The sequence below is a fragment of the Balaenoptera ricei genome, chromosome 1 (assembly GCF_028023285.1).
Source record: "Balaenoptera ricei isolate mBalRic1 chromosome 1, mBalRic1.hap2, whole genome shotgun sequence".
NCBI lineage: Eukaryota > Metazoa > Chordata > Mammalia > Artiodactyla > Balaenopteridae > Balaenoptera > Balaenoptera ricei.
Window position 1 is genome coordinate 82,528,756 of NC_082639.1, and position 27,696 is coordinate 82,556,451.

The 27,696-nt window shown below is 47.0% G+C and overlaps 1 protein-coding gene across 4 annotated transcripts in view; it reads right to left on the reverse strand.

The window, feature by feature from the left end:
- Positions 1–27,696, reverse strand: part of BCAR3 (BCAR3 adaptor protein, NSP family member) — a 202,069-nt gene that overhangs the window by 34,337 nt on the left and 140,036 nt on the right. Inside the window, exon 1 of one of the 4 annotated variants that reach the window (XM_059926486.1) lies at positions 17,113–17,541. The exons of the other annotated variants lie outside the window; for them this stretch is intronic. Within the exon in view, the coding sequence (XP_059782469.1) occupies positions 17,113–17,196 (84 nt within the window). The 5' untranslated portion in view covers positions 17,197–17,541. Of the gene's footprint in view, positions 1–17,112; positions 17,542–27,696 lie in introns of those variants that run through there. 4 annotated transcript variants of the gene reach the window in all.

Below are 27,696 nucleotides of genomic sequence, written 5' to 3' on the forward strand. Positions count from 1 at the left end.
GGGTCCCTACCCTCAGGAGGGCACATTCTCCTAGAAGCCCACACAGGGAATAGTTTAACACATCCCTGGGCTCTGGAGACAGAATGCTGGGATCTCATCCCTGCCCCTCCAGCTCCTTAGCCTGGGCAAGTTACGCTCCCTCTTTATCCTTTGGTTTTCCCGTGTCAAAAGGGCCCCATATGGGGTGGGGGGGGGGTAGGAAGGAGAAGACGGGGTATCAGGGTTGGCCCTTGAGGATAAAACTTGAGAACAGTAAGGGTGCTTTGGGCATTTGAGCTAAGAACAGCTGGGCCTGGTCAGATAAAGGTGCTGTTTGGGGAGGAGAGGGCTAGAGCAGGCGGAGCCTCTCCCCCTAACACCCCAAGCACCCCTTTTCTCTCCCCAGGAGAGCTCCATCTTTTCTCTAAGTATGTGGTTCAAACCTACCTCCCTGGACATTGCTGGCTGACCTGGCTAAGTCCCTGACCCAAGCTGGCCTAACCAAAGTTCTTCCTGGGATCTTTCTAAGGGAACTGAGTGAAGGACACCCTACCTTCTTGTGAAAACGTCATGAGACTGGAAGAATGGAGGTTGCTTCACCTTATGTGGACCAGATTGGGCTGAGAGAATGAAATCATTGTGCAAAGGGAAGAGGAGCAGGAGATGGAAGGGTCCCAGTGGCACACACATCCCTAACCCCCGCTGATTATGTTAACTGGCAGACTCCCCTGATACCTCAGTTAGTTTGCGCTGGACTCCTGTCACTTGTGACCAGAGAAGTCCTGAGCCAGGAAGACAGGGATCAGACAGATCAGACAGAGGGGCACTGTAGCCTAAGAGGTGAGACCTTCACACTCCAGACGGTGAGGGCCATTGACACTTTCTGCCCGGGAAGGCAACAGGTACAAAAGAAAGATGCTTCTGGACAGATCAGTCTGGCTGCGGTGAGCAGAAGGGACTGGATGGGGCTGGGGTAGGCGGCACAAGGCCAGTTCAGAGTCCTTTGAAATGTGCTGATGATGCCCAAATCTCCCTCTCCAGCCGTTAGGGTTGCTGCTGTGGTAGGGATATTTACCAGAATCCACTTCAGAGCTCAGATGCCAATATGGATAAACGGAACTCACCTTTTCTGCAAAGCCTGCTCTTCTCCTCCTTTCCCAGTCATTGGCACCTCCACTGCCCTCATTACTCAAACTAGAACCCTCAGAATTGGCTTCCACTGATCAAGAAATTCCTGATTATACCTCTCACCAAGGCCCATTCTAATCCCCGTGGAGGTTATCATGTCCTATTCTCCCTGAACTTTCACAATAGCCTCCTGACAATTTCCCTACCCCCATGTCTAGTGCTACAAGCCACCACCTACAAAGCCACAGAGTATCATATCCTCAGAGACTTTAGTCAAGGGGTGCCCCAGCTAGGGCTGACGTGAGATCCAGAGTCTCTTCTAGCCCCTCCTCCCCCAAAATGGATTGGCTTATTGTGTCTGGTTTTCACTCTCCCAGGGCTCAGACCTGGTCCATAAGGGACACAGACCCCCATCGCCCTCTCCTCCCAGATCCCTGAGCTTTGACCACATTACATTCCTTGCAGCCCAGTGAGCTGATGCACCATTCTTGCCATATACTGACACCTCATACAGGGATCCAGGTCTGAATTTGCTAGGAGGCCCAGGTCACGAGAAGGCTGTGGATGCCTACGTGAGGCATCTTTGTGGGTCCCCAGAAATAAGTGGCAGAGCCTTGATGGATGGGGGAGATGGGCAAGGGTACTGCCATTATGCAGTGGGTCCATGAGTGGGGTCCATGAGTCAGCAGATTTGGGGCATTAAAGTTTTTTGGACTTTATTTAAAGGGTCCACATGTTCCAAAGGGCTCACAGTATCCTACACATAAAACCCAAAAGCAGGCAATGCCCTTCTCCATCTGGCCCTGAGCTCCCTTTCTGAGGCACACTGACACAGGGCCCTGGTCACAGGACCTTCCACGGCTTCATGAACACACAGTCCCTTACGCCCCTCCTCCATGCCTTCTCTCATGGTCCAGAGACAGTGACCCACCTGCAGGTGCCACTGTGCAGCCTGGCTGGAGCCCAGGCTGGGGGATGGGGAGAGGCCAGAGGGGAGTTGGATGAGGCAGGCAGGGCCTTGAAGGCCACACTGAGTTAGTTTGATTTTATCAAAGGGGGCAGGGAATCCACTAACACACTCTACACAGTGGAGGCAATGCAGTCTGCCAGGCATGAGCTCCTCGAGGGCAGAGGCCATGGCTTACTTGTTTTGGGCTCCCAGAGCCTGGTGGCTGGCACGCAGCTGGTGTCCAGTAAACACTGACTGACTGGAGCCAAGCTTTGCCATTTCACCCTCTGTGTGGCGGCTTCCTTGCCACGGGGTGGGGAGAAAAAGAAAGAGTTTGGAGGTTGGTCAAGAACAGGTGACAAAAAACAGAGCCATAGGTCAATGGAACAGAATAGAGAGCCCAGAAATGAACCTACACTTGTGTGGGCAATTAATCTATGACCAAGAGGCAAGACTATACAATGGAGGAAAGACAACCTCTTCAGTAAATGGTGCTGGGAAAATTGGATAGCTATATGCAAAAGAATCAAACCGGACTACTTTCTCATGCCACATACAAAAATAAACTCAAATGGATTAAAGACTTATATGTGAGACCTGAAACCATAAAACTTCTAGAAGAAAACATAGGCAGTACATTCCTTGACATTGGTCTTCGTAATATATTTTTGGATATGTCTCCTCAGGCAAGGGAAACAAAAGCAAAAATAAACAAATGGGACTACATCAAACTATAAGGCTTTGCACAATGATGGAAACCATCAACAAAATGAAAAGGCTGCCTACTGAAGAGATGATATTTGCAAACGATATATCTGATAAGGGGTTAATATCCAAAATATACAGAGAACTCATACAACTCAAGAGCAAAAGACCAAACAACCTCATTTTTTAAAACGGGCAGAGAATCTAGATAAACATTTTTCCAAAGAAGATATACAGATGGCCAACAGGTACATGAAAAGATGCTCAACATCACAAATCAAAAGGGAAATGCAAATCAAAACCACAATGAGATGTCACCTCACACCTGTCAGAATGGCTATTATTAAAAAGACAACAAATAATAAGTGCTGGTGAGGATGTGAAGAAAAGGGAATCCTCACTCACTGTTGGTGGAAATGTAAATGAGTGCAGACGCTGTGGAAAACAGTATGGAGATTCCTCAAAAAATTTAAAATAGAACTACCATGTGATCTAGCAATTCCACTCCTGGGTATTTATCTGAAGAAAACAAAAACACTGATTAGAAAAAATATATGCACCACTATGTTCACAGCAGTATTATTTACAGTAGTCAAGATATGGAAGCAACCTAAGTGCCCATCAATAGATGAATGGATAAAAAAGATCTGGCATATATACACAATGGAATATTACTCGGCCATAAAAAAGAATGAAATCTTGCCATTTGACACAACATGGATGGACCTAGAGGGGGTATCATGCTAAGTGAAATAAGTCAGACAGAAAAAGACAAATACAGTATGATTTCACTTATATGTAGAATCTAAAAAACAAAACAAGGAACAAACATAACAAAACAGAAACGGACTCACAGATACAGAGAACAAACAGGTGGTTGCCAGAAGGGAGTGTGGCTGGGGGATGAGAGAAATAGGTGAGGAAGATTAAGAGGTACAAACTTCCAGCTGCAATATAAATGAGTCAGGGGATGAAATGTACAGTGTGGGGAATATAGTCAATAATTATGTAATATCTTTGTATGGTGACAGATGGTAACCAAACTTATGGTAATCATTATGAATGTATAGAAGTATCAAATCACTATGTTACATAACAGGAATTAACATAGTGTTGTAGGTCAACTATACTTCAAAAACAAACAAACAAACAAACTCATAGAAAAAGAGATCAGATTTGTGGTTACCAGAGGTGGGGGCGGGGAGGGGGAATTGGATGAAGGAGTCAAAAGGCACAAACTTCCAGTTATAAGATAAATAAGTCCTAGGGATGTAACGTACAACATGATCAATATACTTAACTCTACTGCACATTACATATGAAAGTTGTTAAGAGAGTAAATCCTAGAGTTCTCATCACAAGGAAAACAATATATTTTTTCTATTTCTCTAATTTTCTATCTACAGGAGAGGATGGATGTTCACTAAACTTACTGTGATCATCATTTCATGATGTATGTAAGTCAAATCGTTATGCTGTACACTTTAAATTTAACAGTTCTGTATGTCAGTTATACCTCAATACAACAGCAAGGAAAAAAAAAAAAAAACAGGTGACCCTGACCACCTTTCCAGACTTCTCTTAACTTGTGTCTGTCTGCACCTGGGAGTAATAGTGCCCACTTCACAGGACTACCTGACCTGATGCACCTGGAATTAAAAAAAAAAAGGAACTGGCACAGTGCCTGGCACACGGTAGGTGCTCATGTGGAACAACGTAGAATTTGAACCCTCTAAAGATGCTTCTTAGCTAAAAAATAGAAAGTTACTTCACTAAAGAGTTTTTTTTAAAAACGAATTACACAACCCATCAGAAGGTTTTAGAGATATTTGGTCTTTGAGAATTTATCAATAGTTCTGATGGAGTAAAAAAGCTAGAAGTTGGAACTACCAATTTCTACTTAGGCGTAGGTATGTTTATTCTGTTTATTTCAGTTCCAAGTCAACAGTTGCTGGGGTCTTGAGTAGCACTAAATGGTTCCTTCTGTGCAGGGTGACGCTGAGCACCTGTAAGAAGGCACTTTCCCTCGGCGGCATGCTTCTCAGTACTAACATGCACACGCGGTTACTCCAGCCGGCCACACGTCCACAGCACAAAGGACAGAGTGGCAGCATGAGAGTGTAAGAAAGTTGTGTGTTTTGCACGAGGGCTGAGACGTCCTGGTACAGAGATGATGTGTCCTTCAGGGCCTTGGAGGCTTAGTCATCAATATGTTTTTTTGTTGAATTTTTAAGGTTGGGATGATTTTCTAGTCATTCATTCTATGACCAAGGTTGGGAATTAACTTGCTTGAAATAAAAAAAGGAGGATGGGAATGTGTGCATGAAAAGAGGAAGGGAGGGGGCGGGGAGCGGAGAGAGTGAAGAGGGAGGGAGGGAGGGAGGGAGCAAGCTTCTGGGCTATTCTGTCCTAGTTCAGAGTGTTGGGCCACAACACCCAGAAAGCTATCAGGCTCTCAAACAAAAGCTTCTCTCTTCTGCCCTGAGCCGCTCTACTCAACTGAGGGAGAGGTCCACAAAAGTCCAGGCCACTCATCGGGTTGTACCAAACAACTCCACAGGTCATGTTTTTCCATAAATCTCATCCAGAAGTTATGATCACAAACAAAATTGTAAGTCCGACTGCATGTAAAATTTGTCTAATGTCTCAGCAAAGACCATGTCCTCTGATGAGCCCATGGGAAACCCCTCTGAGTCCGCTGTGAACTGTCCCCAGGTGGCCAGGGCAATGCCAGAGTGCAGAAAGACCCTCATCTCAGATCCACTGAACTCCAGCAAGACATGCGATGATGTGACAGCTGTGCCATCTCGAACCCTAACAAATGCTGTAAACACATGAAGAGGTGGAACTCCTCCACCCTGGAAAAAGCACACTTCTGATCACCATTACAGGAGTATTCTGAAGCCTCACCAAGCCTCTTTAGCATCTAGGGTTGCCTTACAAGAAAACCCGCCTAAAAATGAGATTCTTTGGAGATTTCAGACCCTTTGAAACACTGCCTTGTGCTGAATTTTAAGCAGTGAACCAGTTTATGACCAAATTCCAAAGTATATCAAGGGCTTTCAGAGATCCAAGTGGTATTTTTACCGTTGAAAACCTGCATAAATTGATCACGAAGCCACAGAATGAATAAATCCCAATTACTTCTGACACTCTTAACCCTGACCACAGGCTGAAAAACAAAAATCCACTTCTCCACCAGTTTCAGGCCCAACAATTTCTAGTACAAACCTTCAACTGTTTTAATCTGAGGTAGAATAGAATGAAAGGGGATGGCATTTGTGGCAATCCTAAGGCCTTGAAATGAAACTATTTGTATACTGGGTTCTGCGTCACCTTTGACTGACACTCGCTGGCTTTATGGCTTGCCTAAAAATATTTTATTACAATCCAAAGATAAGGGAAGAAAGGCTTGAATTTACTAATCCAACTTTTCCCACTGGGGTGCTAGGCTAGACAAATATAGGTTCTCATGCTAATACCTGTGATTAAAGTCAAAGTCTTTACCTAAGTAAAGAATTAATTTTGTAACTAGAAGTCCAAAGAGAAAAAATGTCAGATTCAAATTTTATATCTCATATTTGGTAGACAAAAGCAAATGGTGGCATGGGCAGTTGGGCATTTCAGCCCGGCCCAGCGCAGTGGGTGGCCACACAGTGGCCTGGCCATTGGCTCCGGGATGTATACAACATAGGGACATTATATCTAAGGAGGCGCCCTTCGTAAACAGCCATTGAAAATTTGTATACAACAGCTGCCTGGCAGATGGCAATAGAGCGTCTTGAGGAAAGGGTGCCTAATTCTAATTCACACAAGGTCCTCTGTGGGCTAGCAGGGAAAGGCCCTGAGCTGTCCCGGAGGCTCTCTGCCTGTTAGGTGTTGGGCTCTTGACAAATGCGGACCTCTGCTCTCACTTGGGCCCCTTGCCTCTGAACCTGCTCCTTTCAATCCTGAGATTAAAGCTCAGTGACGCAGTCTTTGGAGGCAGCTTCCTAACACACACAATACTTCACCCTGTTGGCCAAAGTTCTGCAGAAACAATCAGGTAGTTAGTTTTTTTTTTTTTTAATTAAATTTTTGGCTGTGTCCGGTCTCAGTTGCGGCATGCAGGATCTTTCGCTGTGGCTCGCGGGCTCCAGAGCGCGCAGGCTCAGTGGTTACGGTGCCCGGACTTAGTTGCCCCGCGGCGTGTGGGTTCTTAAGTTCCCCGATCAGGGATCGAACCCATGTCCCCTGCATTGGAAGGAAGATGCTTAACCACTGGACCACGAGGGAAGTCCCAGGTAGTCAGTTTTAAATCAAGAGCTTGATAGTCACGGGAACACTGTGCCTTTGATTAAACTCAAGGACTTACCAAGTGCCTGCTGTGCCGCTTGGCCTCCTAGGCTAGACCTGAGGGGAGATGCAGACATGAGTAAGAAATGCTCCATGGCCTGACGTGGGCTACAGAGCCTCTTTGAGGAGACAAGACATCTGAAGGGAATGTACAGTAACAAATCACAAGTTGTTTTGCTGAAGTTCTCAGTGTTTATTTTATTTGATGTCAGTGAGGGCCTTTGGCTCCTTCTGAGAAAGGACTCAGTAGCAAAGAGATTTCATAAAATCTCAATAAGTTTTAGCATTCTGAAATGCTTCAAGTAATTTCATGCTAACGTTTAAGTTCCTTGAAGATATAAATTTCTCTTTTCAAAATCCTAGAAAGAATCTCATCTTCAGCAAAGATTCTGCAGATGGGTTTTGATGCCATTTTACCATTTTATAATTAAAACTGAGTAATTTACCACACTTTACATCAGATTCTCACTCCAGTGCCATTAAAAACTGATTTGCAATTTGCTGTTAAATTAAGATGCTTCATTTTTTTACTTTGTGTGATTTTCCTTTTCACAGACAAATGATGATACAGGAGCCGTCAGACACTAGCACAGATAGGAAAATGCCATAAAACCCCCCAGAGAGCCCAAGTCCAAGAGATTTCATTTTATTCATTATCAAACCTTATCAAATGCTTATCAAAAGAGGCTCAGAAACCATGAATAAGAAACATGAAGAGGATATCTGTGGAACTCCGTGCTTATCAAGGTTCTGTGAAATTCGCATTAAAATTCTGCTTTCCATATGTGTAAATGAAAAAAGACTAATTTTAATTTGTGCAGACTGGAGCCTTAAAGCAGCGTACTCTCTAAGCAGGCAGAAGTAACTTAATCCTCCATTCCAAACTAATTACATTAGAATCATTCTGATTGGGACCCACGGCTGCCTTTGATGTTAAACTCCTGTTGCCTTTCATCCACCATCATTCTCTGGGCAAGATCTTCCCCACACCCTCCCATCCTGCTAGATCATGAAGCTACTGCTTTTGAAGTTCAATTTTATCTTGATGAAACACCAAGGGACTGAAAATTATTTTTCACTGAAGGAGACTGATTTCGGTCTGAAAACCGCAGGAAGAATTCTAAGTGTGACAGAATGTAGCACATCGAACACCAAGAATAGCGTTTTTCCTTCACAAAGGTTACTCACATGTGAAAGAACTTGCTGAATGCACTCATTACACCATAAGTGCTCCTCCCCTCCCCCCTCCCCTGGCCCCAGTGGGTTTGTCCATCATGTTTCTTACCCTTTTGACAAAGCATTACCCAGGGGCTCACTCAGTGCTCAACTCCAAGGGGGTCTCACCTTTCTCTGGTAATAGATAAACTGAAACACGATAAGATTTTCAACAAGCCATTTGTTAACATCCTGCCCTGCTGAAAGCTATGGCAGGTACCCTCCCCTGTAGATCAAATGTAGGTGATGATTTCCTGGAGCAGACATCCAAATCACCCCCATGAGGCAGCCCTGTATTCTGATTCTTCCCAGTGAGAAGTTGGATGTGCCACACTTACGATGAAGGCTGAAGGTCACTGGTTGCACTTAATCCTTTATTGGGTCAGTGAAATGAAGGGCTTCAAATAAAAGCCAAGTACCAGTTCGACGGATGAAAACCTCCTCTAAACTGCTTTGCTCCCTTTAACCATGTCCTCAAGTGACTTCCGATAATACCTCTCTCTCTCACACACACAAGCTAAATAAGACAACACAAGTGAAATATTAATCGCTCCGTCTGGCAGTGAGATTCCATTCAGTAAGAGTAGTGTTTTGTTAACATCTACGGCGAATGAAAAAACAGAGACTGCCCTGGCTAAGGCAGACCCAGGATAAGGGTTTGAAGACCAGCTGACCAAAGTTCAGAACACAAAGAGAGCCAAACCAGAGATCTTTACCATTGGTAATTCAAGCTTGTTAATTCAACACCTTAATTCAAATTATGAGTGATTTCGAACACAGCTGTTCACCAAAATGGATGCCTTATTTGCTCTTCAGTAAGAATATCAGAAAATAAAAATCAACTTAATTCAAATACTATCCTTTCCAAAAACCAAAAACCCAAAAAACCACCCAAAACCCAAATTCTATCCTTTCCTTAATTCACCTCAAATGCATGAGGCATTACTGAATAAACAAAATGCATTGTGATTGAAAGACACTAGGAGATGTAATTGGAAGGAAAAACGAGATATGCCAAACACGTGGAGGAAAATCCAAAGATTCAGAAAGCCTTTCAGTGTGTGGGTGGAATAAATGACTTTCCAAATTCTCTCTTTGCAAAATAGTACACGACTAACAACTGTCTCAGAAAGTGCATTATATATCAGAGCTAAGTACGGAGTAGATTTTCAGTAAAACTAAATGACTCATCACAAAATGGGTTCTGGCCAAGCAACGACTTCACTGCTTCCAATATACACCTCACACACATGCCACTTTAAAGGTATATATTTCTCCCAGAGGAGTTCAAAGTTCTTGACACTCACATAACTCATCTAACAAGTTTTTTTAAAAAACACACTAACACCATGCTAGATGTCATGGACAGGATCAGGGAAACAGCAGCTGGACTTAGAGGGACAAGATACCTAATACAACACAACTCAGATCTCATGAATCATATGATGTCTCTGGAATTAAATAAGTAGCAAGAATATTTATATCTCACAAGAGAAAACATGACCAAGGCCCTGAATTTTCATGACTTGCTCAGACTTATGCAGTAAAGGACTGCCTGAAAACTAGAATCCAAGTCTCCCAAAGTATATAAAGAACCAGACATGTTTACAGGAAAAACCTGGGGAACATGAGGGCTGTGTTGATATATATGAAGGTTTGGGATGTTCTCGTCCCAAGATGGCAGGTCACATATTCTTGGTTCAACTCCCTAGAGAAACGAATCCAGACTCCCTCTTGTCTTATTCCTAGGTGTCTACTCATACCAACTAATTTGGCCTCAAATAGACATGGTCATAATATGGAGGGGAAAGACATGTATCTGAAGGGTTATTATACCCATTTAACTGAAGAATAAGGTGGATATTGCAAGGCACAGATTTTGACTCAATACTAGGAGGAACTTTCTAGCAATTTAGAGTTTTCAAACGTGGGAATGTATTGCCTTTAGGGTACAGTACACCTCCCATCTCTAGAAATGTCAAAAAGAAGGGTAATGAAATGACCTCCTACGAAGATTTAGGGCCAGGTGACCAGTTAGGAAGTTACTGCAGAATTTTAAGCAGTAATAGATAATGAGGCCTGAAGTAGTACAGTACTGGTGGGAGAGACAGGAGGAAGGGGTGGATGAGAGAAGAGTTTAGGAGTAAAATCATGAAGACTTATAATTGATTAGACATGGAAGATGAATAGGGGGAAAAGACATGGGAGCTCCTGGAAGATGACTGAGCCATCAACTTCCAGTACAGAAGCATGAGCGGGGAGCAAGTTTATGGAAGAAGATGTAGAGCCTGAGGTACCTGTGTGCCATCCGGATGGAGTGGCTCACCAGGCCATGGGATCCAGGTGCTGCAGAGAAGGGCTTGAGAATCCTCAGTGTAGAGGGGGTATGCTGTCTCAAATGTCACCTAAGAGATGGGTTATAGGGGGAATATGAGAAGAGGGCTAGAAGACACTGGCTTTTTTAAGAGGCAGGCTAGAAAGAGAAGCTGAAGACAGGTGTCTTAGTCCATTTAAGCTCCTGTAAGAAAGATATGATAGACTGGGTGGCTTAAACAACAAACATTTATTTCTCACAGTTTCTGGAGGCTGGGAAGTCTAAGATCAAGGCACCGGCAGATTCAGTGTCTACTGAGAGCTTGCTTTCTAGTTTAGAGATGGCCATGTTCTTGCCATGTCCTCACATGGTAGAAGGGATAAGAGAGCTCTCTGGGATCCCCTTTATAAGGGCACTAATTCCATTCACCAGGGCTCCACCCTCATGACCTAATCACCTCCCAAAGGGCCTACCTGCTAACATCATCGCACTCGAGGTTAGGATTTCAACATGAATTTTGGGGGGACACAAACATTCAGTCTATAACAACACAGCAGGATGGGTCGGGAAGGATCTAGGAGAAACAAGTAGAGTTCAGTGTCCTAGAGGTTGAGAGGAGACTTCCAGGAAAGGATGGCCAACAGTGCCAAGTGCAGCAGAGAGTTCTAATAGCATCCGAATTGGATGGCAGCCACAGGACTCTGCGAGGACAGGTCGCTGATCAGGTCAAGGGGGCTGAGTGGCCAATGGGAAGTGAGGAAGCAGAGACTGTGTTAACCAGCTTTGGGGATGGAGGAAGCCAGGGCCAGGAAGGAAGACATGGATATAATGATTATTTTTAGAATGGGGAAGACTGAATGAAGCATGTCTAAGCTAAGAGGAAAGTGCTGGTAGAGAGGGACAACCTGAAGGTGCCTGAGGAGTCTTTGGGGAGGAGGGTGGTCATAGGTACAGGTGGCAGGGCTGGCCTTGGTCAGGGAGAGGGACATTTCATCCTCAGAGGCTGCAGGAAGGAAGAGAGGGTCATGGATACGGACACAGGTAGAGCTGTAGCTTGTGCGGGCAGGGGTGGGGATGGAAAAGTATCGGGCCTGATGGTCTGAACTGTTGCTGTGGAGTAAGAAACAGGATCTTATTATGAGTGTTAAAAACAGGCTTAAAGAGAAGGTGGAGAGAGGAAAATATGAGTGAGCTGAGCAAGGACAAGCAGAGCGGACGGGAGGCTTCAAGGACGTTGGCATGAGTTAGGGGAGACGCTGGTGACGCTCCTCAAACTCAACCTGCACACACGAGGCCGACCCCAAGCCCTCCCCCACTCCCATCCAAACTGTGTGCTGGCCCCCCGCTGCCCTGCACCATCTGTGAGCCGACCGCCTCTCTGATCTCATCTCCTTCCGCTCCTCAACTTCAGCCTGAAGTCCCGTGTGCGACGCCCTTTTTCTCCCCAGGGCCTCTTCTACCTACGGCTCCTTTAGGAGTTGCCCAGTGTTACCTGCCCGGGGAAGTTCCCTGACCCAGAACTGGGTTAATACCTCTGCCCAGCACCTCGCGTTGTGCTGTGTATTCTCCCTGCCTTTGCACCACCACGTGGTACCTCTCCGTGGTACCTCGGAGAGAGCTGCCTGCATGCCCATCTCCCCAGCCGGATACGGAATTGCTCCTTTAGGACAAAATCTTTCACTCTGTCTCCCCAGCACCCATAGGCCCTTGATACACATGCTGGGCATGGGAGTGGGGGTGGGGGTGGGAGCGGGGAATGAGTAGATGAATTCTGAGTGGGAGACTGGCTCGTTGGTCCCTCAAATCCCATCTTACTACAATGAAAGAATCTAGGATTCTAGCTTGTTGGTTCTCTCTGTATACCTGCTTTTGTAAAAGCACACACATATTAGAGTGGACACTGGGGAGAGTTCTCCATACAAACTAAGAGACTGATCATAGCCCTTTCATAAGATAGAAAAATAGGCCATGACATTCTCGTGGCCAGAGCCAGATTCCAATAGTATCTCCCGGGGCTATGGACATGCATGAAAATCCAGATGAGGACAGAGATGCTGCAGCGATGTCCAACCCAGCAGGCACTCCTCTCCTCCTCTCCCCCCACCAGGACAGCCTGAGTCTCCTCTGCTGCCCTGGGGACGTCCAAAAAGTGCATCAGGTAAAAGGCCTCAGCTCTGTCTCTGAAGGCATCTTTAAACCCAGCGACAGAGGTCAGGGTCCTCCGCGTACCGCTGCCGTCTCACACGTGGGTGCGTGACGACCGTTGTGGCGCACGCACCCCGACGACTCACCAGCATCCTTTCCAGTGTCTGGCACAGCTCCATCTCTCTGCGGTCCTGGAGGTGCTGGCCCGCTAACAGAATTTTCCCAGGATCCCGGTCTCGCTTCTGCTTCCCACCCACGTCTCTCCAACAAAAACAAGGTCTTGGCCAGGATCCAAGCTCTGGGGTCTGTGGTGAAGGGGGCACTGGGATCCAGACCCTGTCAGGCACGTCCTTCCCCTGATGCTGAAACCAGATCCCCGTGGCCCCCAGATGCCAGTGGAATGCATTTAGGTTTCTTTTAAAAAGCTGTGCTAGGCCTATTTTTTTTTTTTTTTTTTTTTTTGGGAGAGCAGGAGAAATAAGTGAGCAACTACTAACTGCCACAAGGAGGGGCTGAGTCACTTCGAAAGACATTTCCCCAGTGGCTTTTTCCACCTTGCGCAGCTTGTGCTGGCGATGCATCAGCCCCATGACAAAGGCAACTTAAGCCACTGTCAACACCAGGGTGTATCACCAGTAACCAAGCTGTCACAACAGCAGACAGACCAAGGGATGGGCCACAGGGAAAATGAGCAGGACTTTCACTCTATTACATGACACTCCAACACAGAAAGGTAGTTTCCAATGAAAACAAATTTTGAGGACCCAACCCTCCAAGGATGGGCAGATGAGACACCTCAGGCTATAATGTGCATTCAGAGAGGCTCCAAATACTTTTTCCACGGGCAAGGGAAATGATTTAAAGCAAAACAAAACACAACAATAGCAACCGCACGATATAAGCTCTTCCCACTATAGGGCACTTTGTGGCTGCAAAGACAGTCACACCTCTGTGCGAGAACGTGTATGCTTAAAATCCACTGCCTTCTAACAACGACTTCTCGTTGACAAGACCAGTGCCGCTGGACTTAGTGACTGGTTAGCCAAGACTTACTGATTCATTTATCCACCAACTCCCTACTCCAGCCTCCTTGTTGGTGTTCTTTCAGAAAGGTGGCTATTCTGCACTTGCAAGGTAACTCCAGTCTCTTTGGTTCCCCTGAAGTTTCCTGACACAATCACACCCACCTTCATCAGGAGTAGACACTGATAAGGCACCAAGTTTCAGCTCCAGTTCCCCTGCCCACACACAAGGAGAATCAGGGACTCGAGGGGTCAGAGAAGTGGGCATTTGTCCCCATGGCCAGTTCCAGAAATGGGATCTATTGTGCTTCTCCTAAATTCCTTCTGCAGTTCTCTAGGAACTGGAAGGTGGCCCTGCCACTGCTGCAGGAAGGCGACCTAGTCTATGAAAACCAGTTCTGCGTCCTCCCTGAAGTCTTTCCTGAAAGCTGAGGTTCGCACTATGCTTTCCCAACTGAATTGTTAACTGAAGTATTAGTAGGGACAAAATCATCTTGTCAATGTTCACTGGTCTTATGATGGTATCAGAGAAAGGACACTTGGCTTGAGGCCACAAAATCTGATTTCTACTCCTGGCTCCCCACGAAATGATTCTGGAGCAGGGAGCTTCTCTGAGCCTCAGCTTCTCCTCTGTGGAAAGGGGTAAACTACTGTCCTGCCTGATTCAGCTTGTCTTGAGACCCCAGGGAGACAACTTGTGAAGGAACTCAGACATTGGAAAGCCTTTTGCAAATGTAACGAAATGACACTATGGACTAATGGTCTTATGGGAAGTCCTTCAAAGGCAGGAACCTGCCTCAGCTGTCATTAAATCACCCCCTCCCCCCGCCGCCACCTAACAAAGTTCTTACACACGGAAAGGCTACGATATTCGCCATTCAGGGATTTTCAAACTTGAATGTGCTCCACTAATGTCGTGGATCTGGAATATCTTCATGACAGACTCTTTTCCATTGGGTGTAAGCAAAATGTCCTTTCCTTTTCTTACTCGAGATCCAGAGGTCTTTTGTGAAATGAGTGCCTTGTGTGAACGCTTCTGGGATGTTAAAGTCATGACCCTTGACATGGCCTCAACTTGGGAGGACCAGCAATGACTGCAGATCCTTGACCTCCTCTCCATTCTTGGCCTCCCAATTAATTCTTTTCCAGGGCCTTTGTATTCAAGTCCACACAAGGCCCTTAAACACATACTAACTTCTGCAGAATCTCTGCAAATGAGATCTTATTCCCTGAAAGCGCCTGTGTGATTGGTCCCCTATGTAATGAAGGAGATTTTATATTTTTAGTTTTCTTCCCATACAACAAACACTATTAATAACATTGTACTTTCTCCAGAGATGATATGGATTAGACCAAATGGAAAGTTACCATGGCTACCACAGTGTTATTTTTGGTATGAGAAATTCATGCCAAGGGAAGTAGCTTCCATGGTCAAGAATTGGAGCTTTATTTCCGCTTTGCTATCAGGCAATCAATTCCAATTTAATTTTGAAACTCTAATTGCAACGGAAACTAATTATGAGCAGCAAGACCTGAAACCCCTAATTAAAGTGGGAGTCAATAAAGTGATGCAGCTTTATCACTGGGGCAACACTGGCAGGAGGAGGGATTTGAGCACAGGTACGTTTTCTTTCCCAGGTAACTAAGCAAAACAAGACAGGGAAACACATCCCAAGACTCGGAGGGAAAGCCTGAGCTGGGTCGGAAGGCTTCAGGTTCTGGTGAGTGAGCAGGGCAGGTCCTCTCTCTGTGCTATGAAGATGCAACATACTAGGGTGGGATAGAAGCCCAGGTGGGAAGGAGGTTGTTTCCACCTACAGTCAACCACCAAGAGTGGCCGTGGTAGGGAGGCCGAAGGACGGTTAGTTCAGACCAACCCCATGTATTACTGTGGCCTTTCCGTGCAGGCCCTGGAGAAAATACCTGCAGAGGCGCAGTGGTCTCCAAACAGAATCTCATCACTCAGACCCAGATATTTATGGGCTGTTTCCTCAGATACCAAATGGTGAGTTGCACTTTTCTGAATTAGCAGAAGTTGGCTTATGGGAGGACTTCTATTAGAGTGTAAATCTACTGTCAGTCCCTGCAGTGTGTGATTCCCTTCGGGACCTCCCCGTCTATCTCCCACAGCTTTAAAATACTGTTAATGGCATGACTTCATCGGCCCCACTCTAGAACGATCCATATTTAGGCCAGAAACCACATGGTCCTCACGTCACCCCACTGGGCTCCAGGATAGAAAGGGGCTCTTAAATCAGGGAGGAAACACTTTTAACCTATGATTACTCACTCTCCTCCAAATTCCTTGACAAAGAGACAAAAATGAACTTGGCTGAATGGTTAGAAAGCTATTCTGAACACTCCGAAAGGGCAGTAAAATTAGAAGAAGCCTCTCCTCTTCACATTCACTGTCTATTTTTCTACAAAGGGCTCTTTCTCCCTGTAACAGGATTTCCTATGAAATTTTCCTGTTGTAGCTTTTTCAATGGCACCGAATAAGTCAGTCCCTTAGGAGAGGGAGCTCTGCTGTCAGGGTGGGAAGAATTCCTTGAGATCTTTCTGATTCTTATTTCCCATGAATAAATGAGGTCCTTAGTCATGCTGGGGCCGACAGGATTTTTCCAAGGCAGACAAGCCCCCAGATCAGTGACAGCCTATACTAAACGGAATTCTTAGTTGTTGTCACAGGTGGGCAACAGAACAGAGGTTTCATCTTGAATTAGTCAAATGAGGTTCTTTGAATATTTTCATCAAAATAAATAGTGTATTGACATATTACCTTTGGTACTGATGTCTTGTAACAAAGGTTAAGAATGGGAGCATTCTTTAAACTAAAAAAAAAAAAAAAAAAAAGACAGTTCTGAATACGGAAATGTTTTGGAATGTGACTGCAATTTGAAAGGAGATATTTGGTGGTTTTTGTACTTATACATGTTACTGACATAATGCAGCAGCAGAGTAAGTGGAGAGAGGGGCTCAGCCTTCATTACAAACAAGGGGAGAGAGAGAGAGAGAGAGAGAGAGAAAGAGAGAGAGAGAGAGAGGGAAAAGAAAAATAGTATTGAGCTACCTTGGTATAAAATTTCAGCCCAAGGAAACTGAAAGTCTCTTGAAAAACAGACCTTCATCCTAAAGCACAGACAAGGAGCTCCCTTCTGTGTGGCCCGATTCTGCTTCCAGAGGAGACACACCACTAGGGGCTTATGAAGATCCATACGTCAAAGTCAGCGCCTCTGTTTTTACAGCCAGCGGGCTGCAAACTTTTCTAGTGCTTTCAAGGCCCCCCAAAGAATTTTAGATGTACCTTATCTCACACCTACCTTTACTCCAAGGAAAGACTTGCGGTGATAGAAGCAGCACAGAGCGGCCGAGAGGGCGTGGAAAGCATTGCATTCCTTAGGCATCTTTCAGTCTTCAGTCCCTGGACCACACACTTTGTTTAGGGTTAAAGGAGAGGGGGCTTGAGGCGCGAGAGCTCCAGCCCCGCTGCAGCAGCTGTGCTGCGCTGCTCCAGCCCGCGGGCCGCAGGGGACTGAGCGGCTCCTTCTCCCCCGCCAGGCTGGGACTTTCCCTCTCCGCTGAAGCCAATACGATCCACTCGCTCAATTCTGGCAGGCGGGTGTCCAGCCTGCCATGGACACGGTGCCAGAAATCCTCATGTGACCAGACTCACTTTCTGATGAAATTCTAACCTCTTTTAGAAGAGGCTTTGGGCTTTAGCTGTCCCCTCAATTTAGAGACCCAGCAGAAATCATTATCCCCCCAGGCAACCTTTCCTCCCCAGGGCTGAAGTCACCAGGCAATCTGCTCCTAGAGGCTTTGTTTGTTTGCTTGTCACCCCAGCACCTAGGAGTTCACACATCACACCACCTTGTGATGAGACAGAGGCTCCTTTGAGGAAAGGACCCAAAGGCGAACTGGGTGTGACTTTCCCCTAGGAGCAATCCTAGAAGTCCCGAGAAACCTGGGCAGAATCCCCATCCCACTCTCTCAGCCACCCCCAGAACTGTTTACTTTTAATTAGGATGCTCCTGGCAGCCAGTTTGCAGCTGATAACGTTGGCATAGCCATCACTATTGGCAAAGCACTGTTGCCTTTAGGTGTTTAATTAGCAAGTCTGTCAGCTAACACCCTGAGCAGCCTGTGTCCTCCCCAGCTGGCTGTGCAGCCTGTTGGGAGGATGGGGGACAGGCTACGTACCCTCTTTTGACCCAACTGTTGGTCCCACTCTCCTCCTTCACTTTAAATACTTCACTGTAATTGCCCATCCTGCCTAACCCAGATCCAACGCACGAACCTCATGTCCAACACCGCCAAGCGATTCTCTGGCGCTAAGAGGCCTTTACCCCTATCGAGAGCCTCCCGACACCTTAGGAGAAAGGAATTGCTTTTCTCCTTTCATTCCAGTCAGGGTGGATTCTCAACAATTCTGTTTTTTTTTTTTTTTTTTTAATTTTTAATCAAACCCAGGTTTCTGCCTGTAGCGCTTCCTCTCCTACCGTTCCAAATATTAACTTTCTGTGGCTTCGGCCACTCAAAAATGGAATGTGTCCTGAAGCTTTCTAAAACTTCACACAGGCAGAAACTTGTAATGAGGAAGAAACAGAACCTATTCAGTCCAGAAAGGAACAACACCAGATGAGGCATGAGGGAGGTATGAGAAATATCCAACAGGATTAGTGTCAAATCCTCAGGAGGTCTTGGCCTTTGGACTAGGTCAAGTCAGCCTGTAAAAATAGAGAACTGTTTGTTCAATGCCTGGTGTGTGGCTTCTGTGCTTAAATGAGGGCTCTGGAGAGCGACAGATCTCACACTCACCTCAAGGGGCGGAGGCTCAGTCTAATAAACACCTCTAACGTGGGGATGGAGCTACAAAGGGCCTGTCATCACAGGAACAACCCGGGGGGGGGGGGGCTGACTTCCTTTCTGCTTCCTCAACTGGCTCCCCACCCCCCATGATTCTGGGACCCAGATGTGCAGCCCTGGGTCCTGGGAAGTCTACCTGAGACCTTGGAAGCAAGCACCAAGGTTGGTAGAATTCATGGGGTTTTTGAGCTGGAGGGGCCCTTGGAGATGGTCCAGTTGGCAGGTCAATACTGTCCCCCAAGGTCCATGAACTGGACCCATGAGGAAGCATTGTCTCTGTTTGCCCTCATTTCCATTAGATGGGGTTCAAAGAGTAAGTCCACGTGAGCAGCCAGGGCCCATGGCCCCAGCAGTTTTGTGGGGATGACTCATCAATCAGGCCAATAGCCACCGGGCCCAGTTTGCACCTGCTGTTCCCCTTTGAGAGGAAGTGACAAGCTCTGTCAGAATAAGAAACTCCCAGGACTTCCCCGGTGGAGCAGTGGTTAAGAATCCGCCTGCCAATGCAGGGGACATGGGTTCTATCGCTGGTCCGGGAAGATCCCACATGCCGTGGAGCAACTAAGCCCGTGCACCACAACTACTGAGCCTGTGCTCTAGAGCCTGCGAGCCACAACTACTGAGCCCGCGCGCCTAGAGCCTGTGCTCCGCAACAAGAGAAGCCACCGCAGTGAGAAGCCGGCGCATGGCAACAAAGAGTAGCCCCCAATCGCCGCAACTGGAGAGAAAAGCCCCCACGCAGCAGTGAAGACCCAACGCAGCCAATAAATAAATAAATATATAAATAAGAAGAAACTCCCCAAGAGGCTAGCATCCCCGGCTCAGAAAAAGGGAGGGAAGCAGCTCCTTAAATCCTGTACAGAAATTCAGTGAGATTAGTCAGCCAGAGCCTCTGAATTCTGATACCCTACCCACAGAAAGATTGAATGAAGTGCATTCTTGAAAGAAAATATACTTAAAAAAACTCAGACATGTAAATTACATAGAATTACGTAGTCAAGTGCTCCAGCGCCAGGGTAAAAGCAAAACAAAAGACACTCAGGTCACTGCAGAATCACAGCTCTTGTCACCTGAGGCTTTCCCTGTTTACTCTAAAAAATGTTTCCATAATGCACGAAGAATTGGTTTTGTCAGGATTAAACAGTGAGCTAATCTTATTAGGTAACTGTTTCCTAAGCACTTTTTATTTTTTTGTTCCACCCCAAAAATAATTTCTAAAGCAGCACTCAAAGGTTTTAATCAATTTTCCCCTGAAATGGCCAAGGAGAGAGACTAAAATAACATGTTGTTATTGCCACTAAAGATGATAATTGCATGAATTCGTAAAGTGCCCTTCACTGACTTATGTTTTTTGATGTCTCCCATCCACACCGATCAATTCCCCCACATTCTCCCCACAATGATGATTCTATTCTAGTTACAAAGAAACAGAGGATCAGAATGGCGTGTCACGCAGCAGAGAACAAAGGACCAGGGACTCCACCCTGTGCTTTTGCCAGAACCTGGTATTTGATCACCAAATATGAGATTTTTTAATGTCGTATAATTAAACCGGTTACTCACACAGCCCCATGAAAAAGGGTTGTGACCTGGGGTAGGTGGCCATTGTCTGATGATTTGGTACATGGGATTTAGGACCAGTCAAATTTTGTATTCAGGGCTTTCTAAACACCATGCTTTTCTGGGGACAGGGGTCAGCATCTCTAATGCAACCCCAGGGACTGATGGAGGCGGGGTGGCCCGGAGCAAGCAGCACAGAGATCTGGGAAAGCGCTGTGCTCTCCAGCGCCCCCTCTGGCCTCCTGGGAGGCTCACTCCTCTGAACCAAGAAATACACCTGTGAGAAAAGCCAAGGCTGCGCAGCCAGGTGAACCCTTGAAGAAAATCCTCATGACCTCCCGTCAAATGTTGCCCACCCTGTCTGGGAATAAGGTTAAAGCAGACCAGAGGAAGGCCCCTGCACAAGCATTGCCATCAATGCCATTTTTTCCTTGGGCAGCCTTAATACTAACCTGCCCTATTTAGTAACCATGGAAACAGGGGTGCCTGCCAGTCATATTCCACAGACAAGTGCTTCTTGTCAGCAGCAGCCCTTGGGCTGGGAGGGGCTGAGAGGCGTACCAAGTCCCTTTCCCAAAGTGCCACAGTCCGCACTAGAAGATCAGCCTCATATATATGGAATCTAAGGAATATATATGGAATCTAAGGGAAAAAAAAAAAGGTCATGAAGAACCTAGTGGTAAGACGGGAATAGAGATGCAGACCTACTAGAGAATGGACTTGAGGATATGGGGAGGGGGAAGGGTAAGCTGTGACAAAGTGAGAGAGTGGCATGGACATATATACACTACCAAACGTAAAAGAGATAGCTAGTGGGAAGCAACCGCATAGCACAGGGAGATCAGCTCAGTGCTTTGTGACCACCTAGAGGGGTGGGATAGGGAGGATGGGAGGAAGGGAGACGCAAGAGGGAAGAGATATGGGAACATATGTATATGTATAACTGATTCACTTTGTTATAAAGCAGAAACTAACACACCATTGTAAAGCAATTATACTCCAATAAAGATGATAAAAAAACAAAAAAGAAGCTCAGCCTCCCCGTGAGGTAGACCCTCTCTCCAACATGGCATGGGGTGGGGACGAGGTCTCTGAGGAGGAAGATGTGCCTACCAGGTACCTGCTTTCCCCTGTTTCAGGGCAACGGAGAAAATAATGCTGCCCCCACCTCCACTCCCCTTCCCAGGGCCAGCCCAGAATCAAGGCATCAAGCCTTAAACGCACCAAGGTGCTCTCGGTCACTGTCAAGCAGCCCTGCAGACAGTGACACTGCCCGAGGTGGGCGGCAGGCTTTGATCGGAGGGCACTGATCCAAGGCCACAAGGCCCAGCTGGTCTCTGCCCACAGGGGACACACTCGGAACATGAGTCAAGAGATCAGCCCCAGTCTACACGGTCAAAACCGCTCAACCTTTGGGGCAACTGCTGAGATGCCTCACCTCCCTAGAAAGATCCATCCTTCCTGGCTTTTTGCCTCCACTAAACCCCAGTGATCTGGCTCTCGGTGAACAAAGACAGCTTTAAGGAGTTAGGGAGTAAGACGTTCCTCCTGGTGCCCTAGAAGCAGGAAAATTAACCCAGACTGGCCCAATCCTAAGGATCCGAGGCCGCCTTCCGCAGGCCCTGCTCCTGCCTGGGGAGCCCTGGGCTGGAAAGGGGCACATTTACCAGCAGCCCTGCTTCCCTGGCACCAGCTTGTCTGTGTGATTCTGATCACGGTAACCAGGAGGTGAGGTGGTAGGGGAGGAGGTCGGGCATCTGAGCACCTGCCCTCCCGTAAAAGCCACAGGGCTCGAGGAGAAGGGCTGGGAAACCACTGAGGGAGGAGGACGCCGTCAGGAAAGAGGTCACCTGCTCCTCACACGAGACGCAGCAGCTTCACAAGCCGCCAAAGACAGTTCAACACATTTTCCTATATGCAAACACAATTTATTTCCTGCTCCAAAAGGGAATGCAAACTGGACGCGGCGGGAGGAGGGCAGGAAGTGCCGGCTGAGCTCTTAGGGCTGGGTTGTGTGTCGCTGGCGAACACAGAGGGTGCATTTACGAGCGTTTGCTGTACGCCCCTCCTCTCGCTCTGACGGTTCCCCCAGATTCCTCAAGGGGATGAAAGAGTATGGCTGCTAAATGGTCTCTATCCAGAGGCGGTATTGATCTGCTTAGCACATAAAGAGAGACCAAGGACAGTATTCACAAACAGATTGCTCCCTACCGAGCCTTCCATCCCCTCCACAAATTTGTTTCTCTAATCGGCTATTAAAATTGTACAACTGATAACATGAAGCAAAATTAGGTGACCATCCAGCCCTGACTCTGCTTTCTCGCGCTGCCGCATACAATCCCGTCGCATACATCCCTCCACCACCACCTCCACCTATTTCCTGATATCACCCCAGAAATCCTATATTATGCAAGCTCAATTTTCTATTTTTAGCATTAAGGCCAAATTAAAAGAACATGCACAGGGCGTAATTCCAGCCTCTCAAACAGCAGACTCAGACTTTCTGGTGGCCTCAGCCATCTTTGAGAGTCTATGAAAACCACGGACACTCTTCTCAGAACAAAAGGCACATAGTGTAAAGTTTTACATATAATTTCAGGGGATTCCTGGTCTCCTGAAGCCCAGCCTTACACCCGTGGGAGTCTTACTCATCCAAGATGATCCGCCCCCCACCTCCCAAGCTTCCTTCCATTCTATACTTGCTGTGCAGGTGACACACCCAGAGCACTCATTTGTTCTCCTGTCATCGTAGCGCCTAGGCTTTCTTTGCTGTACGCTTTAACTCTTTCCCCTTCCAGCAACTAATAGTGACAGCAAAAGCCCCTCAGAGGCCCCTCCCATGCAGAGCGCTGCAGAAATGGCCTGAGGGGCATCCACAAAGCCAGAATGTGCAAAGGCTCACCAACCAGATCAACCGCATGGCCTCCTATCTCAGCTGCCACGGGCTCACCCCTCTCACAAGCACTTCTGCAAAATGACATCTGCCAAAACGGAGCTGTGAGACACATATCTGCACGTTTCAAGTGCTGCTGGGAGGTGGCATGGTAGAGGGAGGGCCAGGGTGGGTTCAAGTCTTCATTGTACCACTAGCAAGCTGGGTGACCTTGGGAAATTTCTTAACCTCTCTGAGCCCCAGTTTCCTCCTCCAACTTACTGGGTTTTTGTGAGGATCAACAGAGATAACACATAAAGAGCCTGGCAACACAGAGTCTAGGCACTCAGCAAATGTGAGCCCCCCTTCCCCCCTTCCCCTCCAAAGGAAGGGACCACAAAACCTATTTCTCCAGTCCATCCCTCCTACAGGGCACATGCCCAGCTGCACCCTAAACCTCACCCAAAGGGCAGGCTATGGGACCCACGTCCTGCAAGGAAAGTGTGGACAGCACCGCCCTGAGCCACTGACCGGCCCCAACTGGTACTGAGGTGACTCCTGAGCCTTGAAAGCCAGGGAACAATGAGGAGGAGTTTAAGAGGTTTCTTTAGCCTTAAAATATTTTTTAGCCTTCAGATTTTAAGACCGCGTATTAAAATTGGTTTGAATCACACTTGCTCAGATACCTAAGATGATTTTCTACTGCAGACTCTCTGTCATTTGGGGAGTTAACAGGCAGCATGTGCGTCCACAGCCTCTGCCCACTTGGCCCTCACCCAAGGGGGCTCCTGGGTCCACCTGCAACTACCAAGCTCTGCATGTCCCACCACTGTCCCAGCTAGTCTGACCAGGGATCCCGTGGCCCCTCCTTTCCCATTGTCCCCACATCAAGTGACTGCAGAGCTGGGCTTCAGCCTATGTCCCACCTGGGTGCCCTGCCTGATGCTCCTCCAGCCTTTCCCCCTGCCCCCTGCCTGGCTCTCCAGGTTCGTGCCCTGGGACTGGATCTTCCACGTGTGTCTAGAGTCCCCAGAAGGGCCACCTCCCATGTGCCTGACTCCTTCATACGTCACCAGTACATATTACTGGGTACTCTGATGCCAACCATTTCTACAATTAGAACTGTGCCTGGGATAGCCCTTGGACGTGCCTGCCTCGCCCAGCTACCTTCTCTGTGTCATCTCTGATTCTGCTTTCCGCCTGCACCTCCTGCTCTCCAGCCCCTAATGGCAGGGAGCGCCAGAGTTACAGTGCATTCTTCCAAGGCCACCACACACCCACCTCCCACCCAGAAAGGGTACCAAAGTTCTGAGTGGATGAAGCAGCCTGTGAGGGATGCCTGAGAAGGCAGGAACCCTCGGGCAGAGGGCAGGGTAGGCACCAGGTAAGAGGTGGAGCCAGGACTACCTCGACTCATTCCAGCCTTGAAAGCTGGCCAAGTAAAAGAGAAAATGATCTTAATTAATCCCTTCTTCTCTGTTTTCAAGCAAATTCCAGCCACCTGAATACAATACTTCAGTGAGAAAATATCATTTTTTCATGGTCATAAACTGATAATGGGTATCGTCTGAGGGACATACCAGATAATTATGCATCCCACCCAAAGAGCTATGAGAACCAGTCAGTCTAGGCCAGGAGTTCTTAACCTCTGGTGGGATGGGGCTTCCGTGAACCACTGGAAATTGTATACAAACTGCTGTATGAGTACTGTTCATTGAGGTGAGGGGTCCATGGCTTTTACCCAAGAGTCATGTGACCTAACAATCCCCACTGATCCAGAAAGACTTTCAGTGGCTCTTAAAGATCTAGCTTCTGAGGTTCTTAACTTGATCTTTTTTCTAGTGGAGAGAGAAGTGCAGAGGATACCCTGGTCATCACAGACATGGGCAAAGACAGATAGCCCCCCTTCCCTTAGTCACCTTGGACACAATCAAGTCTTGGCAGGGCTGCGGCTGGTAAGAGGAGGAGACAGAGAGCTTTGAGGCAAGCAGTGCCACTTTCCTTTCTGCTGTTGGAGTAGCTTTAAACACCTGCGAGAGGAGGAGAACCCTTTCCCCCAGCTGGCGGAAGGGCCTGTCTGCATGCAACGCTTAGTAAATGCGGACTAGCTACCAGTGAGACCCTCAGCATCCCCTCCCCAACCACAGACTCCAGGGATGCGGTCCCTCTCATTAGACTGTGGCAGTCACAGACATCGTTCCACCTCTCAGCCGGGCTCCTCAAAGGAGCCTTCACCACCCCATGTGCAAGGTCCCCAAGAGCCGGCATTTATACAGAGGACCTTTACCATAGTGTCTATTTAATACTCACGCTAGGAGGCACGTCTTATTATCTCTATTTCACATATGAGATCAAAACAGTTCTTAGAGTTAATAATTAAAACGACTATGAATCAGAATGGCTGGCTCTAACGCATGTGATCATGGAAGCATGGATACCACCTGGTTGCCTAGAGTACCTTATCTTGTGCAAATCCAGAAGGCAGAATTATAGCTGCTGCAACAACCCTCTCCCTCCGACCGAGTGACAGATATTTTTGGCAACACAGACAGCTGGTCTCCTCGGAAATATCCCCAATCAGAAGTTCTCATCATTACTGATGGGAAAGGGCAGGACATGTACAGATGGATACTGAGGCCAGAATCTGAGAAAAGCCAGGAGGCAGCAAAGTCCTATCACACAGCTGATAAATGGAGAGCTAAGGGACAGACCGTCTTTGTCGTATATGGAGATGTCAGCTGGGTCCATTTCTCTATAGGAAAAGGCCGAATCAGAGGGTGAGCTGCACGGGAAGGACTGTACTGATTACCAGCTCCTTTCTTCACTTCCTAAGGCAGTCAGCTGCTAAGCACAATGCCACCTCAGAAGTGATATCCAGGCAGTCAGCATTCGTGCGGACAATAGGTTCCTTCTGTCAGTGGCTCAAAGGAACCCCCTCCCCACCTCCCACCTATAATTTCTCTGTAACAGTAGGGGAATCTGGGAATCTGCCTCCCAATTAAACTGGGAGGCAATGGATATCCAGCGTATAAATAAACCAGGAGGGAGATAAGCTAGAGAAAGGTGAGTATATGACTTGAAAAGATCAAAACAAAAATATCTCTGTAAAACCTAGCATTCATATGCCAACATTTGCCAGCATTTTATATATGTACCCTGAGTAGACAGAGATAATTAGAAACATAGCCTAATAGATTCTCATCCTAAAAATTCAGGGGGAAAAATGATGTAAATAGCAGATAGTGGTTATTACATTTAAAACCTTTACCCCAGGGAATGTGTATTCATGCTTGTAATGGTTGTGAAAGCCAATCAGAATACTGAACACCTAATGGTCCAGGAGTGGACATGTGACATAAGTTAGACCAATCAGAGTCCTTCCTTGGGATTTTTCAAACCAGAGCAGACGTAGAGGTCCCCTTTTCCCTTTGGACCATAAGCTTTAAGATTATAAGCTTAGAATAGCCAACAGCCATGTGCCCCCAACTACATGGAGAAGTTGATCTGAGAGAATGCAGTCAACATGCTGAGAGAAGCAGATGCAAGGGTTGAGAGTCCAGACGTGTTTTCCTTCCCGAGAACAGTCATCGACCCAGGCCACTCCGCCCCTGCCCTTCCCAGTGATAAATTTCCTAGCTCGCGTTATCAGTTTGAGAGTTTACAGGTTCACCTTATCATTGTGAGATTAGGTAAAAACTTGAGAGTGAAATATAACACACTGTGTTGGGCTATGCTAGAGTTCACCTGTATAAGACACGATCCCTAAATCTGGAAATGCTAAAAAGGAGCCAACATAAACTGATGCTACACAAAAACATGTATGATACATGCCCATTAATAACAGGGTGATAGGGGCTTCCCTGGTGGCTCAGTGGTTGAGAGTCTGCCTGCTAGTGCAAGGGACACGGGTTCGAGCCCTGGTCTGGGAGGATCCCACATGCCACAGGGCAGCTGGGCCCGTGAGCCACAACTGCTGAGCCTGCACGTCTGGAGCCTGTGCTCCGCAACAAAGGAGGCCCCGATAGTGAGAGGCCCGCGCACCGTGATTAAGAGTGGCCCCCGCTTGCTGCAACTAGAGAGGGCCCTTGCGCGAAAACGAGGACTCAACACAGCCAAAAATAAATAAATAAATTAATTAAATTAAAAAAAAAAATAAAGCAAAGGGGAGCAAACACTTCTACAAGCATATAAAAAAAAAATAACAGGGTGATACACTCATATTGCAGGGATGGGTAGATATTAATAGTGTTTTACAGCCTACTCCAAGGACACTCCATTATAGAACTGAGTTGTCTTGAGTTCTCAAGGATAAAGCAGACATGAATTTGCCTGTAGGAAAAGGGAGAGGGATTCATAGAGTTAGAACGTTCTGTGCCACTGAGTATAGGTATAAGTTTTGCTCGCACAACCAGCATCCCGCCCAGGCTACAGGAAACTACTAACAAATGGCTCTCTCAGTCCTGCTTATACAGGCAACAGCAGCATCTTACGTTCCTGGAGAACACTTCCAAAGGCTATTCTGTTTTGTAGAAAGCCAGAGGACCTGATTCAGAGGCAAAGGCTCAGACATTCCCTTACAAAGGAGAACTTTACCAGGTACGATGGA